At 35.7% G+C, this 20,256-nt stretch overlaps 1 protein-coding gene across 1 annotated transcript in view; it reads right to left on the bottom strand.

Moving 5' to 3' along the window:
• Positions 1 to 1,315: 1,315 nt before the first annotated feature.
• The window catches only part of LOC126819257 (G-protein coupled receptor 54), a 69,119-nt gene continuing 50,178 nt past the window's right edge, over positions 1,316 to 20,256 (bottom strand). The window contains exons 3-6 of the mRNA XM_050547193.2: positions 18,925 to 19,048; positions 18,314 to 18,516; positions 10,562 to 10,709; positions 1,316 to 2,069 (exon numbers count right to left, since the gene is read on the bottom strand). Of these exons, the coding sequence (XP_050403150.1) occupies positions 1,629 to 2,069; positions 10,562 to 10,709; positions 18,314 to 18,516; positions 18,925 to 19,048 (916 nt within the window). The 3' untranslated portion in view covers positions 1,316 to 1,628. The remainder of the gene's footprint in view (positions 2,070 to 10,561; positions 10,710 to 18,313; positions 18,517 to 18,924; positions 19,049 to 20,256) is intronic.

Raw genomic sequence — 20,256 nt, forward strand, 5'->3', positions numbered from 1 at the left:
CTCTCGAACGAAACCTCTAGTATTGTAGATATCTTTGATAATAACTGTACAGTTGAAAATTGTAACACCGAATTGTTAGTTAATTGTAATATTAAAGAACATGAGGTAAGAAAATGTCTGAAAGACACAAAAGCAGCAACACCTCCTAATCCTGATGGAATAAGCGTTGACTTTATCAAAGCTTGTCCCGAAGAACTAATACCTACCCTTACGGTGCTGTTTAACAATATATTTGACACTGGCTATTTTCCGATTTCTTGGACTAGAACTCTAATAACCCCTCTGCACAGATCTCAACAATTACAGGGGTATTTCTTTAATGGACAGCATTGGCAAACTATATTCAGCAGTTCTAAATAATAGACTAAAATATTGGTCAGAAAGTCAAGGCAAACTAGGTGACGCACAGGCAGGGTATCGCCAAGGTAGGTGAACAATAGATCATGCTTTTATAAATTGCAGTGTTTAATTCAAAAATATCTATCTCGAAGTCCAAGGGGAGGTTATTAGTAGTATTCCTGAATTTCTGTAAAGCATACGATAATTTAAGTAGAATTAAGCTCCTGTCTGTATTAATAAACAAAAGTGTACATGGAAAATGTATATTGCATTAGACAGTATTTTTTATCCAATCTGAACGACTGTATGTTGCCCCTTGTCAAGACCTCCGTTCTGTACCACTGACAAGGGGGAACCACGTCGGTAATACCCGATGGGCTTTCTCGGCCAAAATCGGGATCTCTAGTTTAGCGAAACAACGTCTTACTCACCGAGCCATCGTTGCTCAACACTGTATTAGGAGTCAATAATATTTCATAATTGTCAATATTATTTCATAATTGTCAATAATATTTCATAATTGTCAATAAGGAAAAAAATGACAATTGTGTTACCTTACATATTTTCGCTATAAACTGGCCAAAATCCCTCGGTATAACTTGGCTAAGTATATTGTTGGTGAAAGTGTACCCCGCCAATATGAAAATGGCCCCTCCGCATGTAATTGTAGCAAGAAGCAGAAAGCAAATAGTCAAAATTTCAATTATTGTGTTTTTCAACCTTGTCTTCAAATGAGAATTTCGGTTATTACCCATACAAGGTCAGATTACAGCTCTTCGACTATCTTATTATCTCGACTTGGCATCTTTTTGTTTAACCTATAAAATGTCCAGTTAATTCTCATTTGCGTGATTTCTATTTCTCTGCTCGCAATTCAATTATTTTTTTAAAATGAACAAAACATATTAACATCTCTAAACACAAGTAGACTTGATAAATCTATTTCTCTATAACAACAGATAACAACAACATGTAAACCAATAATATAAGGCTGGTTATACAATAACCCATTGACGTTTTGCCATAAAGACAAAAACCCATTAGTATTCATTATAGCCATCGTTGTTTTTTATTTGTGGAGCGCCACAGAATATGATAAATCACAATTCACAACATGTTATCGATGATTGCACAATGTTTTATAGTTGACTGGGAGATAAAATAATACATCCCCGGGAGTTCCGTACCAGACTTTACATGTCGGATGTAAAGACAAAATGCGACAGCTTTCCATCTGGCTAGTATCATGTTCAAAAGATAAATTTATAACCAGACACCAGCAACGTTTATCATATCGGAGGGGACAAAGTTTTATTTGATTTTGATTTTATTCCCATTATTGGCGATGGCATTTCAGTTCTGTAATCTTCAGAAAATTTGTTTCTACTTTTGCTGCTATGGCTACTACTTCGTCCACTGCAAAGAGTCGTTGAGCGTGTGGCGTTTAAGCTGTATCTGATTTTCTGGAATTGTTTCCTCTTGGAACAACAAAACCAAGACAGGATGGCGCGCTTAAAACTCTGCCGAAAGTGCTTGGACATAAAACCATACACTATTGGATTGGAACAGCTGTTGAAATAAGACATCAGAAAAAACGCCTGTCTCATGGGCTTCAGATAATCGTAGTGAAACCTTTCAATGACGCCAACTGCTACAAGAACGTTGTTGATAAGTATTGGTCCCCAACAAACAGAAAACAAAACAACAACCACAATCAACATCTGAATCACCTAGAAAATAAAATAGAACAAAAAATCATTCATCTTGTCAATTATTATGTAGTAAATAGTAAAAACTGTACCACGTTTAACTAAGGGGAAAATTAAGTGCTAACGAGATTTTAAAGTATATGTTGGAAGCAGAACAATGGACAGCAAACGATTGGCAACATATCTTTTGTCTTTGAAAGACTGATCTTTTTTCTTTGAAAGACTGATCGTTTTCTTTGAAAGACTTGGTTTTTGTGGATTACTTCTGTTATATTCTTGTCTTCATTAGTCCATTCTGCGTTAAGCCCTATTTTATTTCATTTCGCGTCTAAGATCGAATTAGCACATATTTAGGTCCAAATCAAGACGTGCTTAGATACTTTTAATGTATATTGGTAGCAGAACAAATTGGAGAGCAAAGGAGGCATCAGATTTCAAATACGTTCATAAAAGATTGATATATATATAAGGCGGATGACACAATGACAAGTTTATGAGGTTATATGGGCAGATCAAGATATATATTTCGGTATGTCCGACATATATACATAGACTCGCTGTTAAAGTGGGGGTGTAAATCTCCCGGCAGTCAATATAATGGTCCGAAATAGACAGAGATTAACTTAACTTGACAAACTATACAACTTGTTCGGTTAATCGAATATATTGGATAGGATGGGCGTGTGATCAGCATGTATTAAGAGTTTTTCTAATGAAGCTACAGAATGTGTGTCTATGGTCTATCATAGCACTAAGGTATTAATCGACAATACTACCAACATTATCAATACAAGAAACGAGCGGTAATGGCAAATCAGCCAGGGGTCTCTTCTTTTCTTGATTATCAATCGTTATCCGTTGTTCAAATTATACGCCATGATGGTTTGATAGAACATTGTCTGTCCTCCCATCTAAAAATCTTATTCCAGGAAGGGGTCTGAAAACATCGTTAAAACTGAAATAGCTCCGGGTACATTATTTTAACACTAAACGTGTCTTAGTTACGAGGTGCTGACAGATATCTTATAATTTTTTCCGATTGCGTAAAAGTTTATCAAACAATAAAATCTTATCTTTAGGCAGTTTTAGCGTGATGAAACTCATATCTTGTGACTGACAGTCTGAAACTTTAATTTCTTCTGGTTTCAAGTTCTCTAATGATTACACACCAATAGACTGACAATTCATTACGCCGAATGTTTAATGTTCCAAAATCCTACTATAATAAGTTTTGAATAAACTGAACTCCAACAGAAATGCCAAACTTTTAACCAAAATGAAGCAAATAATGAACAACAGTTACTTTATAATATGTTGTTTTTTTAAATCAAAAAGTCAGATTGTGATATAGTGCAGAAGATAACTGCATAATACCAGGGAAATCTTTCAATTGTGGATACATTATCAAAATTCACGCAAATACTTCTTGTGGAAATATCTTTGAATAACCCATGTTTCTTAACATATTTTGAATTTTCATCTAAATCCTTAACATACTGTTACATATTACGTTTCATCTAAATGGGACAAAAATATGGGCAATTTCTCCATGGACTTGCCAATGTAACGCTTATTATTATTTTTCTAGATTTATCAGTCATGTATCTCTTTCCATAATTTTCGTTTTGTACATTATATTATTACTTGTTGTCTGACCACGAGTACAGATCAACTGGACCATCCATTAATTATATTTTATCACCCAATAATACATTCTACAGTAGATATCGCTTGTGTGATTGGTTAGTTGAAAAGGAACTACTTTTTTTACTTTATTGACGAGTGTTGATATTTTTTGATATAAAAAAAAACTCGTATGAGATTCTCTATGCATTCCGAATGATCAACAAATCATACGAGAAATTTGATGAAATATGCACAGGCTGTAATAATGTCATATAATTAATGCAAGACAAAGAGTCAATCAAAAAAAGACGAATAGTATATCACCAGGGAAAAACTATCGCAAATTTAATTCTCTTTTTTAAAATGATTTCTTTCTCGTGTGTATTGGCTAAATAAAACAATTTGAAATTCCAATTTTCGTGTTACGACATCTTGATAGAAAGAGAGAATAAAATATAATTCAACCGCATTACTTCGGGTAAAAGGCTAACTCTTTAGCGATGTCATTATTAAAGAACATAAAATACTGTGTGAGCAGATTGGAATTAATGATAAAAATAATTAGATAGTTTGAAAAATCGCATTCGTCTCGGTACAGAGAAGTACGACGAACTGTTCAGAATCAGAATAACAAGTTATATATACTCAACCAAATTAAAAACTTGACACTCGGGATTTTTGGGACTAGATTTTTAATATTTGGTTTAAGGCAACTATTTTAGTGTTATGTTGTGCACAGACGACCTTGACATCAACAGAAAGCTAGAATACGTCTCGCCGAAAGTCCTTGACATTGATAACGTTCGTGATGTCACAGTACCCCCCAAAATGAAATTCACAGACTTGGAGAACAATCGGAATAAAGTGTTTAGTAACAGTTATGGCATCCTCTAGCGTCTCGTACTGCCACACAACGTCTTCTCATGGATCTCAGAACATTAGTAAACACTACCCGAGGAAGACGTCGCCACTGCTCAGCAAGAGCATGTTGAAGGTCCTGCAACGTCAGTGGTGGATTCATTTGCTGACGAACACGTCGACCCAGTTCGTCCCAGATGTGTACTGAACAGCATTTAAGTTCCCTTGGAAAACAACAAGAGGAGAACGTCCATGTGCACAAAAAGAACCCCAAACCATGACGCTGCCGCCACCAAATCGGTCAACTTCTCTGACGCTTACTTAAGCGTAACGTTCACCTCGTCTGCGGTACACTCGGACCCTGCCATCGGCAAATCTCAAAATGAATCGAGATTCGTCACTAATGTGTCTTGTGGCCCACACAAGTATTTTACGGCGATGAAGAGGTGTCAATATTGGTCCATTATAGGGCCTCCGAGCTCGAAGACCAGCAGCCTGCAAGCGATTTCGAACAGTTTGTGCAGTTACCCTTCCACCAAACATCTCTCTACTTGTGGAGGTTGCAGTGACAAATCTGTTTCTAAGATGACGTAATCGTATTGCTTGATCTTCCTGGAGTGACGTCACACGTGGCGCTCCCGCCCTTGGGCGGTCGGCAATAGTTCCAGTTTGAAGCACTCTCATTCCAAGATTAATTATTGTCTGGCGTGAACAATTAAAGGCTCTTGCAACAGTGACCACAGACTGACCAGCATAGAGCCTACCTATAGCACGTAGACGTTCTACATTTGAAAGGCGCGGCATTTTCTAACAAAGATGAAAATAACAATTTTAATTTGTTTTTCCAGTTCAAGTTACGTGTGCGTGTTCAGTTTAAGCAAACTTGCATCGATTGACCTCACGAGTTTGTGTTTGCACGTGTTTTTCAGGGTTTTCATCTTTATATGCTCAAAAGTCACGTGATCCACGTGACTTTACAATTTTATGAAAATAAAGGCTTCTTACTACTTACTATCGTTAGAAACACTTTAAAATTTATTTGACTTACCAGAAAAATTTTTTTGTTGAAATTCATCAGTGTCAAGTTTTTAATTTGGCTCAGCCAATATATATGAAAATTTCCGCCATATGACTTTATTCTGAGCGAAGTTATGAATGTTTGAAGTTTTGACAAGAAATGGCCTAAAATTGTGCCCGATTAACAATTCATATTCTTGATTGGCAAGTCCCATTGCCACGATAATAAACGATGTCTCGTTTTTCAGCCCTTTTATCGGCCGTCACCGTGGTTTCAGCAATATTATAGTTTAACACACACATATATATATATATATATATATATATATATATATATATATATATATATATATATATATATATATATATGTGGCGGACATTGTATAATACAATCAATATCCAAGCCACCGATAGTCAAGAAAGCTGATTATGTGGCCAAATGTCCGAAAAATAGTTCATTTAACATTTAAAGCCAGAGACCTACAACAGGCGGATTTAACCAGTACACAATTTCTATTTAAATAGGGGCTTAATACTATGCCATAAATGAATAAATATTGCGCGAACATAATTATGATGTATGGATATTTATAAGAATGTAACAATATATTTTAATGTAACATGTAAAGTCGAGTTTTCTCAGAAAAATTAATTTTTTAAATTGTAATTGAAATTATGTTTACGTTTGAAACCGGTACCTAGCACAGAACAAATTTTCGTTTGTCTAAAATATGATCGACGAGGCAGCTGTGGATAGAAAGTACACCAGCAATATACCAGCGCTTTATAAAGAGGTTTTGGGGCATAATGGATATCAATATTTCACTGTAGCGGAAGTCATCCTCCGTGGGTAGCCTACTGGTATAAGTAAAAGATTTGCATATCAACATCCACTATCATATTTTTTTTACCAGAAGTAGAATAATTACATAAATACATTTTATAAAATACGTAGCAGACCAGTTCTACCACTTTCATTAGGTTTTAATTTCTTAACAGCTCTAAGAATTAAGCCTCCTTTTATCGGAGTATCTTAAAGCTTCTCGTGGCCTGATTGCTGCCAGAAATACTCAGGAAAGTTTGAACATATTATGGATAAAATTCGTAATCTTATTTTTCGGCAATTCACACAAACGCGAGACTAAGCTTTACGTGTTCTTTTGTTTAGTTCTGTTAATATAGAGGGATCTATATTACAATTTAGAAAGTATGTTCCAAGTGTACATAGAAGGATTACGCGGATAATTCTGAATATTTTAAGTTGGATGTAAAGGCTGTAAAATATCAAAATGTACAATTTTCTAAATCCTATTCTTGGGACCGGCAACCTGTTAATTATCCGTAACCTAGTTCTTCATGGGGTGTCAATCGGGCTCAACTTATAACTAAGAGTCTGAGTCGAATTAAGATTTTGAGGCCTTCAGTAATATTTTTTTAAAAATAAGAAGGTTTCTCGTAATTACTGTAATGCAGATTTCTCCAAAAATACTTTTATTCAGCCTTCACAAATGAAATAACTTTGTACTTCAAGGGACATTATGTAAGATTTAGATGAAGAGTAGGCCGTTTTCGCTATAATGTTTCACAAAAAGGTAATGCAAAATGAATATATTGAAAATTTCATTCAAATGACTTTATTTTGAGCAAAGTTATCAATAATTGAAGTTTTGACAAGATATGTGCATTGATCGTACCAACCGTACTGGTCATTCGAGTCTTAGCCTGGTTTCTCCATTTTAAGTTAAATCATAAAATAGCCCAAGCGTTATAATCTATTTATAAATTGGGGCCATAAGATGGCATCAAGAGTTAATTATGATCTTGTTAACAAGATATGTGCATTGATCGTAACCACCGTCTCAGTCATTCGAGTCTTATCCTAGCTTCTCCATTTTTGAGTTAAATCATTAAATGGTCGAATCGTTATAATCTATTTAAAATCGGGGCCATACGATGGTATCGATAGTTGATTATGATCTTGTCATGTTAATAAATGTCTAATTAATAATTTATATAAAATTTAACGCCCAAAGAAAAACCTCCAATAGGCAGGTTTATATAATGTCTGTTTAATCTCTCGGGGGTCCTCCGAGTGGCTGTTCGACTGCAGCTCTCCAAGCCCATGTCTTACTCCAGTCTTGACTAGAGCAGTCCACGGACTGTCAAGCGGTCGGAATCTTTTTAACTTGAACACAACACAAGAAAATGTCCCAAAAAATTACAAACTTGAAAAAAAGTCGCATTCTCATATAGTTTTCCAGTTCAGATCGCAGAACCTTGGCGTTTGTTTTGAACATGCTCAAAACAAACGCCGTGACTCGGCGATCATTGGAGACCACTGCACGATAGCTGGTGTTTCTACGACGCTTATGGCTATCTTGACGCGCTCTAAAACCAATTTCCATCGCCGTAGCAGCGCAATTTGGACGCCACCCCGGTCTGACGGGGATATTAACAAGAGTATAACACGACGGATGTCCAGCCAGCGAAATCTGTAACTAGAGCAGGCTACGGGGTGTCTAGTGGGGTTTAATCTTTAATTAATGCCGTGGATCGCCTCGTCAAATTGCAAAGAATCAAAATTTTGCGGCTCGCATATCACGCACCTGTTGTTTATTCCCCAGTCAGATCGAGGTGGCGTCTCTACTGTGCTGCTTCCAACATACGGCAACCAGAAGATACACAAGGTTGCCGGCAAACGTAAACACAACGCGAGAAAATGTCCCAAAAAATTACAAACTTAAAAAAAGTCGCGTTCTCACAGCTTTTAGGGCCAGATCGCAGCACCTTGGCGTTTGCTTTGATCACGCTCAAAACAAACGCCGTGACTCCGCGATCATTAAATTTGCGGCCATGGAGACCACAGCAAGATATCTGGCGTTTCCACCACGCTTTTACCACGCTTATGGTGATCTTGACGCGCTCTGAGACCGTTTTCCCCCGTCGCCGTAGCAGCGCAGTAAGGACCCCATCCCGGTCTGACGGGAGTATTATCGCGTAGATTTTTCGATTTACTTATTTACTATTTGTTTTAGCTGTTTATCTGATGTTTATTTTATTTATCTTGATACTTCTTGTACGATTATATTGTTAATGGTTTCAATTTTTTTATGTATTTTACAATACTATTGGATGATCTATTTTCTTGAATCTGAATTAAGAGCAAATAGTGTTCGGAATCTTGTAAGTTGCGACCGCAGAGGAAGGTATAATAGGGTTAAATCAACGCCCCTCGGGAAATTGTGCCATTATAAATCTGAGCATGGTCAGAGCAAGGTGGTTACCTACATAAATGGGAATACTATCTTCTGAGAGAAGTTCTCGGGTGTGCCCATGTGGCGTAATCTTTAACTTGAAACTTTACCCATATCCATGTCCAACAATTTTTTTTTATAGACAATATTTATTGACAGAAACTGGATTGGAGAACAGACAGAAGCCTATAGACCCCCTCTCCATAAAAATACAAACATAAATATATATATATTGTAAAGTAAAGTAGAAGAACGATTAAATTATAAGATGGCTATATAGACTATGTACAAACCACAATCAGAATATTTATAATATTTCATACATTTTCATCATTTTCATACGGAATTTTCAAAATCTTTGGGAGATGTCGAGTAAGTTATATACTGCAGAAACAATTTCTTCAGAATTGTTTCCGTCTTCAGTTCCGAATAATAAATTTTGAAAATTTTGATAAAGTTTTGGGAGTTTTGATATTGTCGCAGATCGTATATCTGAATGTAAGGGGCAAATTAAAAGAAAATGTTCAGAGTCTTCAAAGGCGTGACCACAATCGCATGTAGGGCTGTCAGAAATATGTCTGAGAAAACGATGTCCGTTTAAATCACTGCAAGAGAGTCGAAGGCGAGAATGGTGAATTTGATTTTTCCTGCTGCCAGAGTAGTATGATGAGCCGACTTTAGATTTAAAAGAGGATAAAGATCAAGTATATTCCATCCTCTAATTGTAAATGGTATAGAAGAAAGAAAATAAAGAAGTTCTACAGAAATATGTTGGGATGTTGCTTCAGTTTCGTAGGCGATTAGAATTTATATTAAGTGGTATCAGCTGAAATAAGTATTCAGAAGTGATATGGTTTATGATTTTGTAGAATAAAATTGTCCAACTATTTTTCTCTCTTCGTGTAAATCGTCCGTTTCAGTTGAATTATTTTATTGCCTTTATATAACATGTGCCTTATGAATTTGACGGCGATGTCAAGACATCAGATCATTGTGATCCGTATATACTCTCTTTCGCCGCAGTATATGTCCCATTAGCTTTGACCGATCATCCAACGTATGCGAGTGACTGTGACGTTTCTAGTTCTATCAAAATCAATTCGCAAAAAGTAAACTTTTGGTTGGTTTAAAACAATAAACAAAATCAAAATGTAGCAGGCCAAATAAAAATACATGCTAGAACTTATGAAGTGGCCGTGATAGTGAAGATATATTCCAAGTTCTTTAAAAAAAATAAGTCACAGTGGCTCACCATGATAATGAAGACATAGTTTGTTTAAACCCATTCACAAGAAGGAAATGTATTGCGTTTCAAAGAAGGTTTAAATTTATACTAAGTCATATTAAAATACATTCTCTTTCTATCTTATCAAAATGAATTCGCTAGAGGTAAATTTTTGCCTTTCAGTAATCTAAATGAATATGCACGAATTATTAAATTGTCAAAATGGCGTTGTTTTTCAAATCGACTTGAATGACTGAAAAGGCATCTCTAGACATTACGTTGTTGCATAAAATGTGATGAAAGCACAATGACAAAACCCAATTGAATAACCGCCGTCCCCACTTTCCTGAAGCAATGGCCGAGTGGGATTAGGTATAATCAAACGTATACACTTTCACCGGTAATCTTAATTCTTGAGATAAAAGTCATATTAATAGCAAAATCATATTAGGACTAGAAAATAAATCTCCTTGAAGGGAAGCTAATATTCAGGGCAGAGCAATAGCCATATTTGGGGTTTTCTAATTAAATACCTTAATTGTTTTATCATCGACGTCATCGGTTTTGGTTCTCTTTGGCTTTGTCTTTGTATAGATGATACCTGGCTGATTATAAACAGGAACTACTGTTCTCTGATTTCCATTGTTACCGCTGCTAGTTTGCTGCTGAACGAGTTTTCCGCTGTAAAGACAAAACAACTAATTGTAAATAAGAACAATGGAATAGGATAGAACTTTAATGAATTTTGCACAAATCCAATTAAGATAGGGTGCCCCAAGTGCCGAAAATTTTTCCTACTAAAAGTGGTACTCGACACGGTGAATGTGCACACTTCAGTGGCTTGTCTCCGAAGTGACTTTTGCCTAGTCACGCACTCTCTTTGAGTCTATAAATAGCCATCACACGTGAAATTCTCAACACATCTATCAACTATTACAGCCGTAAAAAATCTATTGTTGACGATTCTGAATAGCAGTAATATTTAGCTTTTTGGTTATTACAGCAGCTTTAGAAATTACGTTCGTTTTATTATTTAAATTGCTTTATCATTAACAATATACCGTTAGGAGCGGCATCTTTTGGTTTAGTACAAATAATATCTCTGAAAAACTCGGGTTAGACATGCAGGAACATGATACTAGCAGTAGTTTCATTAAACCTGTATAAGGTTCTTAAAACATTTCTTGAATTGCCCACCGTGCGTTTTTCGAAATTCAATTTCTTGTTCCAGCTTTCTGTCATGTTTCTTAAAAATGTAGTCTTGATTATCCCGGCCTGTCAATCAGACGGAGAATGTTCAGTAGACTTTTTAAGCGAGACTTATTTCAAAACAAGGGCACGTAACCTATTTTTTGCTCAAAAGCGCCTGGAAATTATGGACGACATTCGAAACCATTTTTCATCGATGGTTAAATGGTCATAGCTTATTAAGTACAACATGGCCGTTTAATTAGTGACTATAATTAATGTGCCAAACAGATTTAAGGATTGGTATATATATAAATATTGTGGTGTAATTGTCGAGCTATTTGCAAATATTTATTTATGGCGGGGCACCCTAATTAAGAGTGAATCTAACCATACCGATACTTGAATAAAATAAAATTCCGTACTGTAACCCTCAATGACACATTTAACAGTCACTGTTTTTATTATTAGTCTGAAGCTCAATGACACACAGTCATGATTCATGCTATTTCTAGCCGTAGATCTAAAAACTGTAACACCTATTCCAATCGTATTACTAACAGTTTCATTACGAGTTCCTTCACAAAGAAAACTGATTATCCTGAGAACTTAAACAGCAAATTTCCCTCATATTATGTCGTACGGCCGTCTTCATTAGACCAATCGGTGCAGAAAAAAGGACGTCAAACCTCAATTCATTTCATTTCACATTGCCTGTTATTGGAGTGACGTATGCAGGATGTCGCTTCGGGATGCACAGAATGCAGAGAATGGGCACTTCCGCACTTGATGAGTATAATACAAACCTATCTAATTAATATTATACATAGTACTAGACATAGCTAATCGCCGAATCGCAAGTCAACGTAATCCCGCTAGAATAGGTTGGGCCCATGTCTATGCTTTCAGCAAGCATTTAGTTTTGAAATAATACCCGCGGATGTACGATGCTACATCTGACCAACTGCCTATTACCTTAATACCTTTATCCTCTGGTGGTATTGTGTTTTTGGTGGCGAGGGCGGGGGGGGGGGGGGTATGGAGAGACTGCTCCGTTATTAAGTCAAGCGGCGTGGAGTCGATCACTGACTTGTGCGCAATATGGATTACGGTCGCCCACTTAACCTCAAATGTTTTCTCAGCCCCCCCCCCACCCCCCGCTCTATGAAAATCATAATTAATTTTGACAAACGGTGATGACAATGCGGCAAAAAATTAAGTATTCATCTACTTCCTTATAAATAATTTACTATTCTCTTAAAGGCTAATTTTATGTTCCACGATTTGTTAAAGTCTCCCAAGACAAAAGAATTGATCATTGACTGGATGTTCAACAAAGTCTCTGTTAACCAATACGCTCAAATATCACAGAAACAATATAATTTTGCAGACGGACAATATTTCTTTTTTTCAACAAAGCATTGGAATTCCCATGAAAGTCAATTATACAATTTTGCTAGCTGGTTCTGTTAAGTGTATCGAAATAAATCAAAGAACGTGCGTATCAAACATATATTTGAAAAAATGCAATGTGAAGGAACGTGAACAATTTAGGAAAATATACGCAGCAAATGTAGACATTGTGATTCGAAATAGTATTATTATTAACACCAAATACTCTAAAGATTATTTAAATAAGGAACCGACTTGTTGATTTCACTGAGAATGTGCTAAGAGTATGAGTTGAATTGCGTGTATGATCTTTCGACCTAACAGTTCTTTAGATAAAGTCTATTAAAACAATGAATAAATCTGAAAAGTAATAAGACTGCTTCATTTGGAGAATGATTCTCGTGGGCTATAACTGTCACGTATCTATATCTTGTTCTTTCTTTCTTGTTAGATCGTAAGTTTGCGTGTTTCAATTTGGTTCAGTAGTGTTTATCTTGGTGTATATAGAATATAAGATAGAATTTTACTGAGACGTTGCTTGTCAGCATTACATATACAAGAACCGCCAGTGTTATAAGGTAGTTATTGAAAGGTCGGTTTATCGTGATCCTTTCAATAACCTGGTATTCGATAGTTATGAAGGAATTGGTCAGTGGCCTATCGTGTCTGCTTTAAAGATATATTCCCAAGAATGTATATATTTACTAGTTATTTCCAATGAAAGTATGGCATATTAATATAGAAAGTAGAGACACAATTTTACGAGAAAAATACTGAAGCCCCTGGACAACACCCATGGGGCGCCCACAGGACAAATTTGTACGGATGTCACTAACTGACAGCCTATCTTATGTGTTGATCTAATGGCTAACGGTTGTGTGAACACCGAGAGAATTAAACGTCCAGTAGACTCCGAGATTGAACGACTAAAAAAGAAAGTGCAAGAATTTACTTAGGTTTCGATATTTGTGGTAATTGAACAACGCTTAACGACAAATACAGGCAGGAATGTATTCTCCCCATGGAGGTGTATATATTGACTAGAGTGCATGGTGGTCACGTGATCGCGTGCCGACTATGGCGGTCGGCAGCCATTTTACAACCGGGAAGATTTAGCCTACGTTGGCATATATCAACATGCCGGAGAGTTGTTGTTGTTTTGGTTAATACAATGTCAGGCGAAAAGGGAGTGGATTATCATTTCTTAAGTACGTAAGATATATTATAAGTGAAATAGTGATCTAATAGATATAGTATAATCATGATAATTGTGTAAAATAATTTAATAAACACGGCGAGAAGACGTCGAACACTGGAAGTTTGAGACCGGAAACCGGGCGGGTCTCTATTATTAGTACTGATACTTTTATTATGTAATAATTACAACGTCCGTGCGTTTAGCGAACTTCCAAATTAATGTATATTTAATTATTATGGAAATTGCGCATATTATATATATACACACATTTTGCAATGTACGAAAAATATCGCGGGGAGTAAGTCTACTGATTGGAGTGGAGTGTTTACAACTCGGCAAACCTCGGCAGATTCCGGTACCCTACATCTAGCCTCGGCTGTATGACATTAAGTGATATGTACCTACGCCTATACATTTGCGATGCGGCACCGGTTTACTTATAAGGGAAACTTGCCCGCGTTTAGAAAGAAGTTCTTAAAATTGCGTCGTTCGAAGAGTGTGTAGAATTTTCAGTGCAAATTTGTCCTTGTCAAAAGAAAATCGGATAAACTTGAAAGAAAAACAGCTTCAAACTTTGAAAATTTTGTAAGATAAAACATTCTTCAAATACGTCGTCATCAATGACGTCATTGGTCGTCATGGACAACGCCATTGTAATCCGGGAACTTGAAAGTAGTTCTAATGGCGGACTTTGTCATACAGCCGAGATTAGATGTAGGGTACTGGAATCTGTTGAGGTTTGCCGAGTGGAGTGTTTAGTCACAGACATGCACTCACTGGCCAGTAGTTGCTTTACTATCGGTTAGTTTTACTCCCTCGGATTTTATTAATTAGGCCGACATTCATTGCACAGATGTACAGAATAAAGTGAAAGTTTCTTGCAATATTTATGTTTCTTTTTTTTTCTTCTTCTGAAAACCCGTATAAAACCCCCGAACTAGTTACAAAAAAAAATGGTTAATAATAATAAGTAATCTTGATAACTTCATTCCCAGTCAAATTTTGTAAAAAAAAAAAAAAAATAGGCCAGATGATAATGATATTTTTTTTTAATCGCTGCTACTACGAAAATCTTATTAAGTATGATTAGGTTAGTCTTTTTTTTTTGTAAAATTTAATATACCGCCGTATTTTTCAACAAAGAAAAATCAGACACCAGATCATGGAAATTTAAAATCATATAGGCCTACTAAGGCCTTGCTAGGCGTGTTTATATTTTCCTTTTTTTAAAAAAAAATATTTCCAATCGGCACCAGATATTATTCTACTGGTAAATGATAGAAGTCATAGATTATTTTTAAAATCGATTTTATATCTTTACATGATATAGATAGTTTAGTTATCTGTCAATCAAGCAGTCCTTTCATTTCAAATCGTCCAACTGAACAAATTATTTAGATCTATCCAAAATAAAGTTTTATGTGAACTACCGAGGAGCAATGTTCAAAATTTTGCTGAACACTTTATAGATCGGGACATTCGAGGACGTTCACTGTGCTCAATTAATAAAATAAACATGATTTCGTCAGTTCTGCATTACAATTTACACCATGGATGGTGACCATGCCACGGTATTCATCATGATGATGATTATGATAAGAGGTATTCTTAATAATAAAGCCCCAAAAATATGCCAGTTGACCAAAACGATTTTGTTTTTAGGACAGTGAGGTTAGACCTTTCAATCATCATTTTTATGGTTGATATTGTTGAATTAGAACTGCTTTTTTAATGGGCTTGTCCGCCCTCCGTCAGTCTATTTCCCTTTCTTTACATAGCGTTTATCCGGGCACTTCCGTGATTCTTTCCCGGTTGAAACATGGCGGCCAGTCTCCAGTGACGGCCCACGGCGTTAACGTTACGTCAATGGGGATCACGTGACCACAATACACTCTAGTCAATATACACCTCTATGATTCTCCCTAAATTAAGTCACGTGACAAACAATGTTTCTTTAAAAAGGTATCTTGTCATTAAAATGTTTGAGAGGGATTTGAATGTAAACATGTGTTAGATAAATTAGTTTGAATATGTTTTAGGGAAGGGGTGGCTTATTATTAAGGATTCGATTCTGGATAATAATATGTATGTCACAATTTATAATGTTCCCTGAGTTTTCTTCGGGTACCCAACCCCTACTGTCAATTTTTAACTGAAGGATTCCAAAATGACCAATTGTCGAGTGGAAGTTAAAATCCATTTCATTTACTCTCTTTTGAATGCGTAAGCTGATTTGGTCCTACATTGGGATAAACCATATTTAAATCAGAATCAAGTGAACGCCCAAAAAATTGGGTCAGTAGGTCAACTAACAGCTTAACCATACTTGTGTTAATAATATGTCATTATTCAGCCATTATTGTCAGTATAATTAAATATCTGAACAATTTATAATCTGGTTGTGTGTGGATAAGTGCTGTTTAATAATAAATGAGTTGACACATGACGAAAGACATTTACTCATTTCACATTCAAATCATCTTTTTGTAGTTGTTAGCGGATACTTCATTCCTATTTCTTTGGTATCGTAGAAAAGTGGAGATATTATTAAATAATTGAGCATCAGCAACTGAATTAAAACCTTATAATTAATAAGAGTAATATATTTCACTCGATCTCACTGTCTTATCCTTTGGTTTGTTGGTTATTTCTCTCGTTTTCCTATTAACTGTCAATGTAGATGTTATCTATACTACTATCTTAGAGCTAGAAAACTCCAAATTAATATATCAATTTCTTAAGGGTTGACTGGGAGCCAATGACATACCAAACTTCAATTACACATTCTAATTTGGCCTAACAGGCTTTGCCGCAATCATTATTGAGTGGTCATTTTATATTGGAAAATATGCAGTGGTCATTTCCCCTACAAATATCGGCCAACAGTACCCCATTAGTCTTAATCAATGGTTATTGCTTTTAAAGACAAGTAAAGAGTAATGAACAGTTGGTCTAATTTGTAAGAAAATGTACCTTGACCCTATTGAAATTTGTCCAAAATACACAATTATTCTTGAAACACTTCAAGGTCACCATGTTTAAAATATTGTTTTAAAATACTTGTATTCTTGTATGGAACAGTTCGTGTCATTTTAAAAATACAGATTATAACTTTATTTAATAATTTCACTATGTCGACCTATTTATGGCTACCCGCAGAGACATACAACATAAAAAAGGAAAGATAGGTAATGACATTCCATTTCTGTGAAAACTGTCATGCCAAAGCGGACACAAGTCGTGATAGGACAAAATAAAAGATGCTGCTGTTTGAATTTCAGAATAATAATTTAATTTCACATCTAAATTCGATTTGTTTTTTCAAAAATAAAACTACATGTACTTTGTAAAGTAAATTCCGATTTGTTTTTTACAAATCAAGTTACCTGGTGTAATACATTGAGATTTTCACAGATTTATAGTTAGTTTGTGTTATTAAATCAATATAAAACCAGATCTACATAGCACGTAATGTACTGTTAAGCATGTTGAGCAATATATTCAACAACTCCTACGAGGATTATATGACTATCATTTCCAATACAATAAGTTAATTAGAAACTATACCTATTTGGTCGACAAAGCTAAAGAGGGTTTTGTTTATACTGAAAATCCTGGGAGAAACAAAAAGCTTTTCGCCTTGACCTACGATTCAACCAAACTAATTTCCTTAAACGGCATGAAATAAAATTAAGCATCGACAGTTGAATACAATATCTTCTTCCATATCATAGCCGGTCAAAAGGTTTCAGTGAAATTGATTTATGCCATGTCCGACAGTTGATATTTCTACAGTGAAATATGAAGATTAATATGTCCAATATCCTACCGTTAAGATAACATCACTTATATCTTCATTTACTTTCTCTATATAGAAATCGCTAGAATCTACAAAGATGTTTACCATAAGTTCAGGTGCTGCGTTCGAATCGCGACTTGAAAATACCACTCGAATACGTTTTATGAAAGTGCAAACTCCATATAATGTCAGCGCTTTTATACACCATGACGAGACCACGTTTCAAATAAATTTAGAACTAATTCACAGGGTGTACAATCAGGAGAAGTTATAATGGTCTTAAGTTTCTCGTCAAGACATATGCACTGTGAAATTGAAATGACAATTAAAGTATAGAATTATTGACTGAGAGTGGTTCATTATCACTGAGCGTCAACAACTGAGCCAGTCGTTGGTATTTTAGCGTGAACATTACTCATCGCCAGGTAACGCGAGCGGGCAGACATTCGTCGTCAGACAAGTGCGAGCACTAAATAATGGCGACTGCGTTTAAATGTGCTGTTTTTGATAAGAAATATATGTTCCCGGTAATTTGGATATGTTTCCCAATCGTTGGTCATTAGTACATGTATATATATTATCAGGCCTGAGACTGTTGACGAAATAAATCTTTAATGCTATAAATCATGAAGATATAAGTGATGTCCTGGCACTACTTCGCATTTTCTCGTCTCTGAGCAAACATTATATTTACTTTTCATTTCTTACCTAGATACTCTAAGATTAGCTCTTGTTGATGATAATGCTAATAATTCTTTACATATGCCAGCATAAGCTACAATCATCACTGTCATAGGTATTACAAACATCAACACTAACATATATACTTCAAATACTATCTCAATTTTAGATGAAGGCCAGTTCTTAACACACCAATATGCCTTTATCTTTACACCAACCAACACATGTTTCTGAAACAAAAATAATTTGACCAGTAAAGAGATAATCTGAATATAAATGCTAACGTATAATACGAAAGCCGTGTTCGTATTATGTTATAATGAGAGATAAGCGTCCACACGACACTTATCACGTCATTTCGGGACTAATATAATGGATGCTTATATTGTTTACTTGAATATTTCGCTTTCGCGCAGGAAGTTGTCTTGGGAAGTATGATGAAATCAGAATATCCGGAGAAAACCCACGAACCTACCCCTTGTCAAGTACAAACTCGATCGGGATCCAGCACAAGACTTGTATAAACAATAAATCATATAAACCACTGCACACGAGTTGCACCACGTAACCACCCAACCCCCTTGTCACCACGGATGATTTTTTTTATGACAATACACAAATTTATATAAGTTACTTACTTGTCCAATTAGAACAGGGATCGCCGTAATAAAAGAAAATGCCCACACAATGAATAGAACCAAACGAGCATGAGAATATGTACACAAATATTTGGCTTTTAGTGGATAAAGAATAGCAACCCATCTGAAAATAAAAAGAGAAGCGTCTTTAAACAATTTTTATACGCCCACATTTTGTCTGTGGGCACTCTCTACAGGACACAATTTTTATCCGAAATTTGGCATGTATCGGACCGTAACTTCATGGATTATGATTCCTGATTGTACGAAGAATTACGTTTTAGCTTGTGGACATCCTAGATGTCACAAATTTTATCCGATTTTGATGAAAGCTGAAAAGTATGTTTATAACCCAAAGATCTCGGTTGCGCATATCGGACCGTCACTCCCTGGATTATGATCCCTGATTGTACGAAAAGTCGCGTTTCTGGTCCCTCTAGAGGTCACAATTTTTATCCGATTTAAAAAAAAAACGTTTAAATATATCACCATAATGAGGGTTGAGTTCGAATTTCTTGAAATTCGGACCGAAACTTTTGGACAAAATGGCCCCTCCCCCAACGCAAATAGTGTAAAAGTATGTCATATCAAGGTGGTGGATCACAATTTTTATTCGATTTTGATTGAGTTCGAATTTCGTAAAAACCTGGCCGAAACTGCCAGACAAAATCCAGTCACTTAACGATCGCTGGTGCAAATTCAGTCTTTGCAAGTTATTTTATTTTAGATAAACATGCTCCACTTAAGACGAGGCCCGTTGTTATCCAGCCTGATACCACGTGGTTTGATGATTCACTTCAACAATTGAAACATGAATGTAGATCACGGGCTAGAAGTTCATCACCAAATCTTCAAGGAAAAACCAAACCAGTATAACAATGCTATCGCGTATGCTAAAACCCAAGTTTTAAAAGAGAAGGTCGGTAGTAAAGTATTATTCAACATCTGCATAAGTCTCACTAAAAATTCGTTTTCAGACGCTATGCCATCATGCTATAAAACGAACCAACTCCCCGATATCTTTGCCAGATACTTTACATAGAAGATTGAAAAATTAAGACAGGGCTTTCAAATTGAAAACGATTTTATTGACCACAATGACCAGCAGAATGGTTCTATTCCATCGTTCGAAATAAAAGAGATATCCACAGACTACCTCACGAAGTTAATCCAGAAAGCTCCAGCAAAATCATGTAAATTGGATGTATTACCTACATGGCTTTTCAAGAAAGTTTCCTGTGCCAGTACAACACATCTCCTTGGCCTTATCAATGATACAATAAACAGCTTAGAAGAATTTCCCGAAGTATTTAAGACAGCTTATGTGAAATC

Source organism: Patella vulgata, chromosome 4 (assembly GCF_932274485.2).
Source record: "Patella vulgata chromosome 4, xgPatVulg1.2, whole genome shotgun sequence".
NCBI classification, from domain to species: Eukaryota; Metazoa; Mollusca; class Gastropoda; family Patellidae; genus Patella; species Patella vulgata.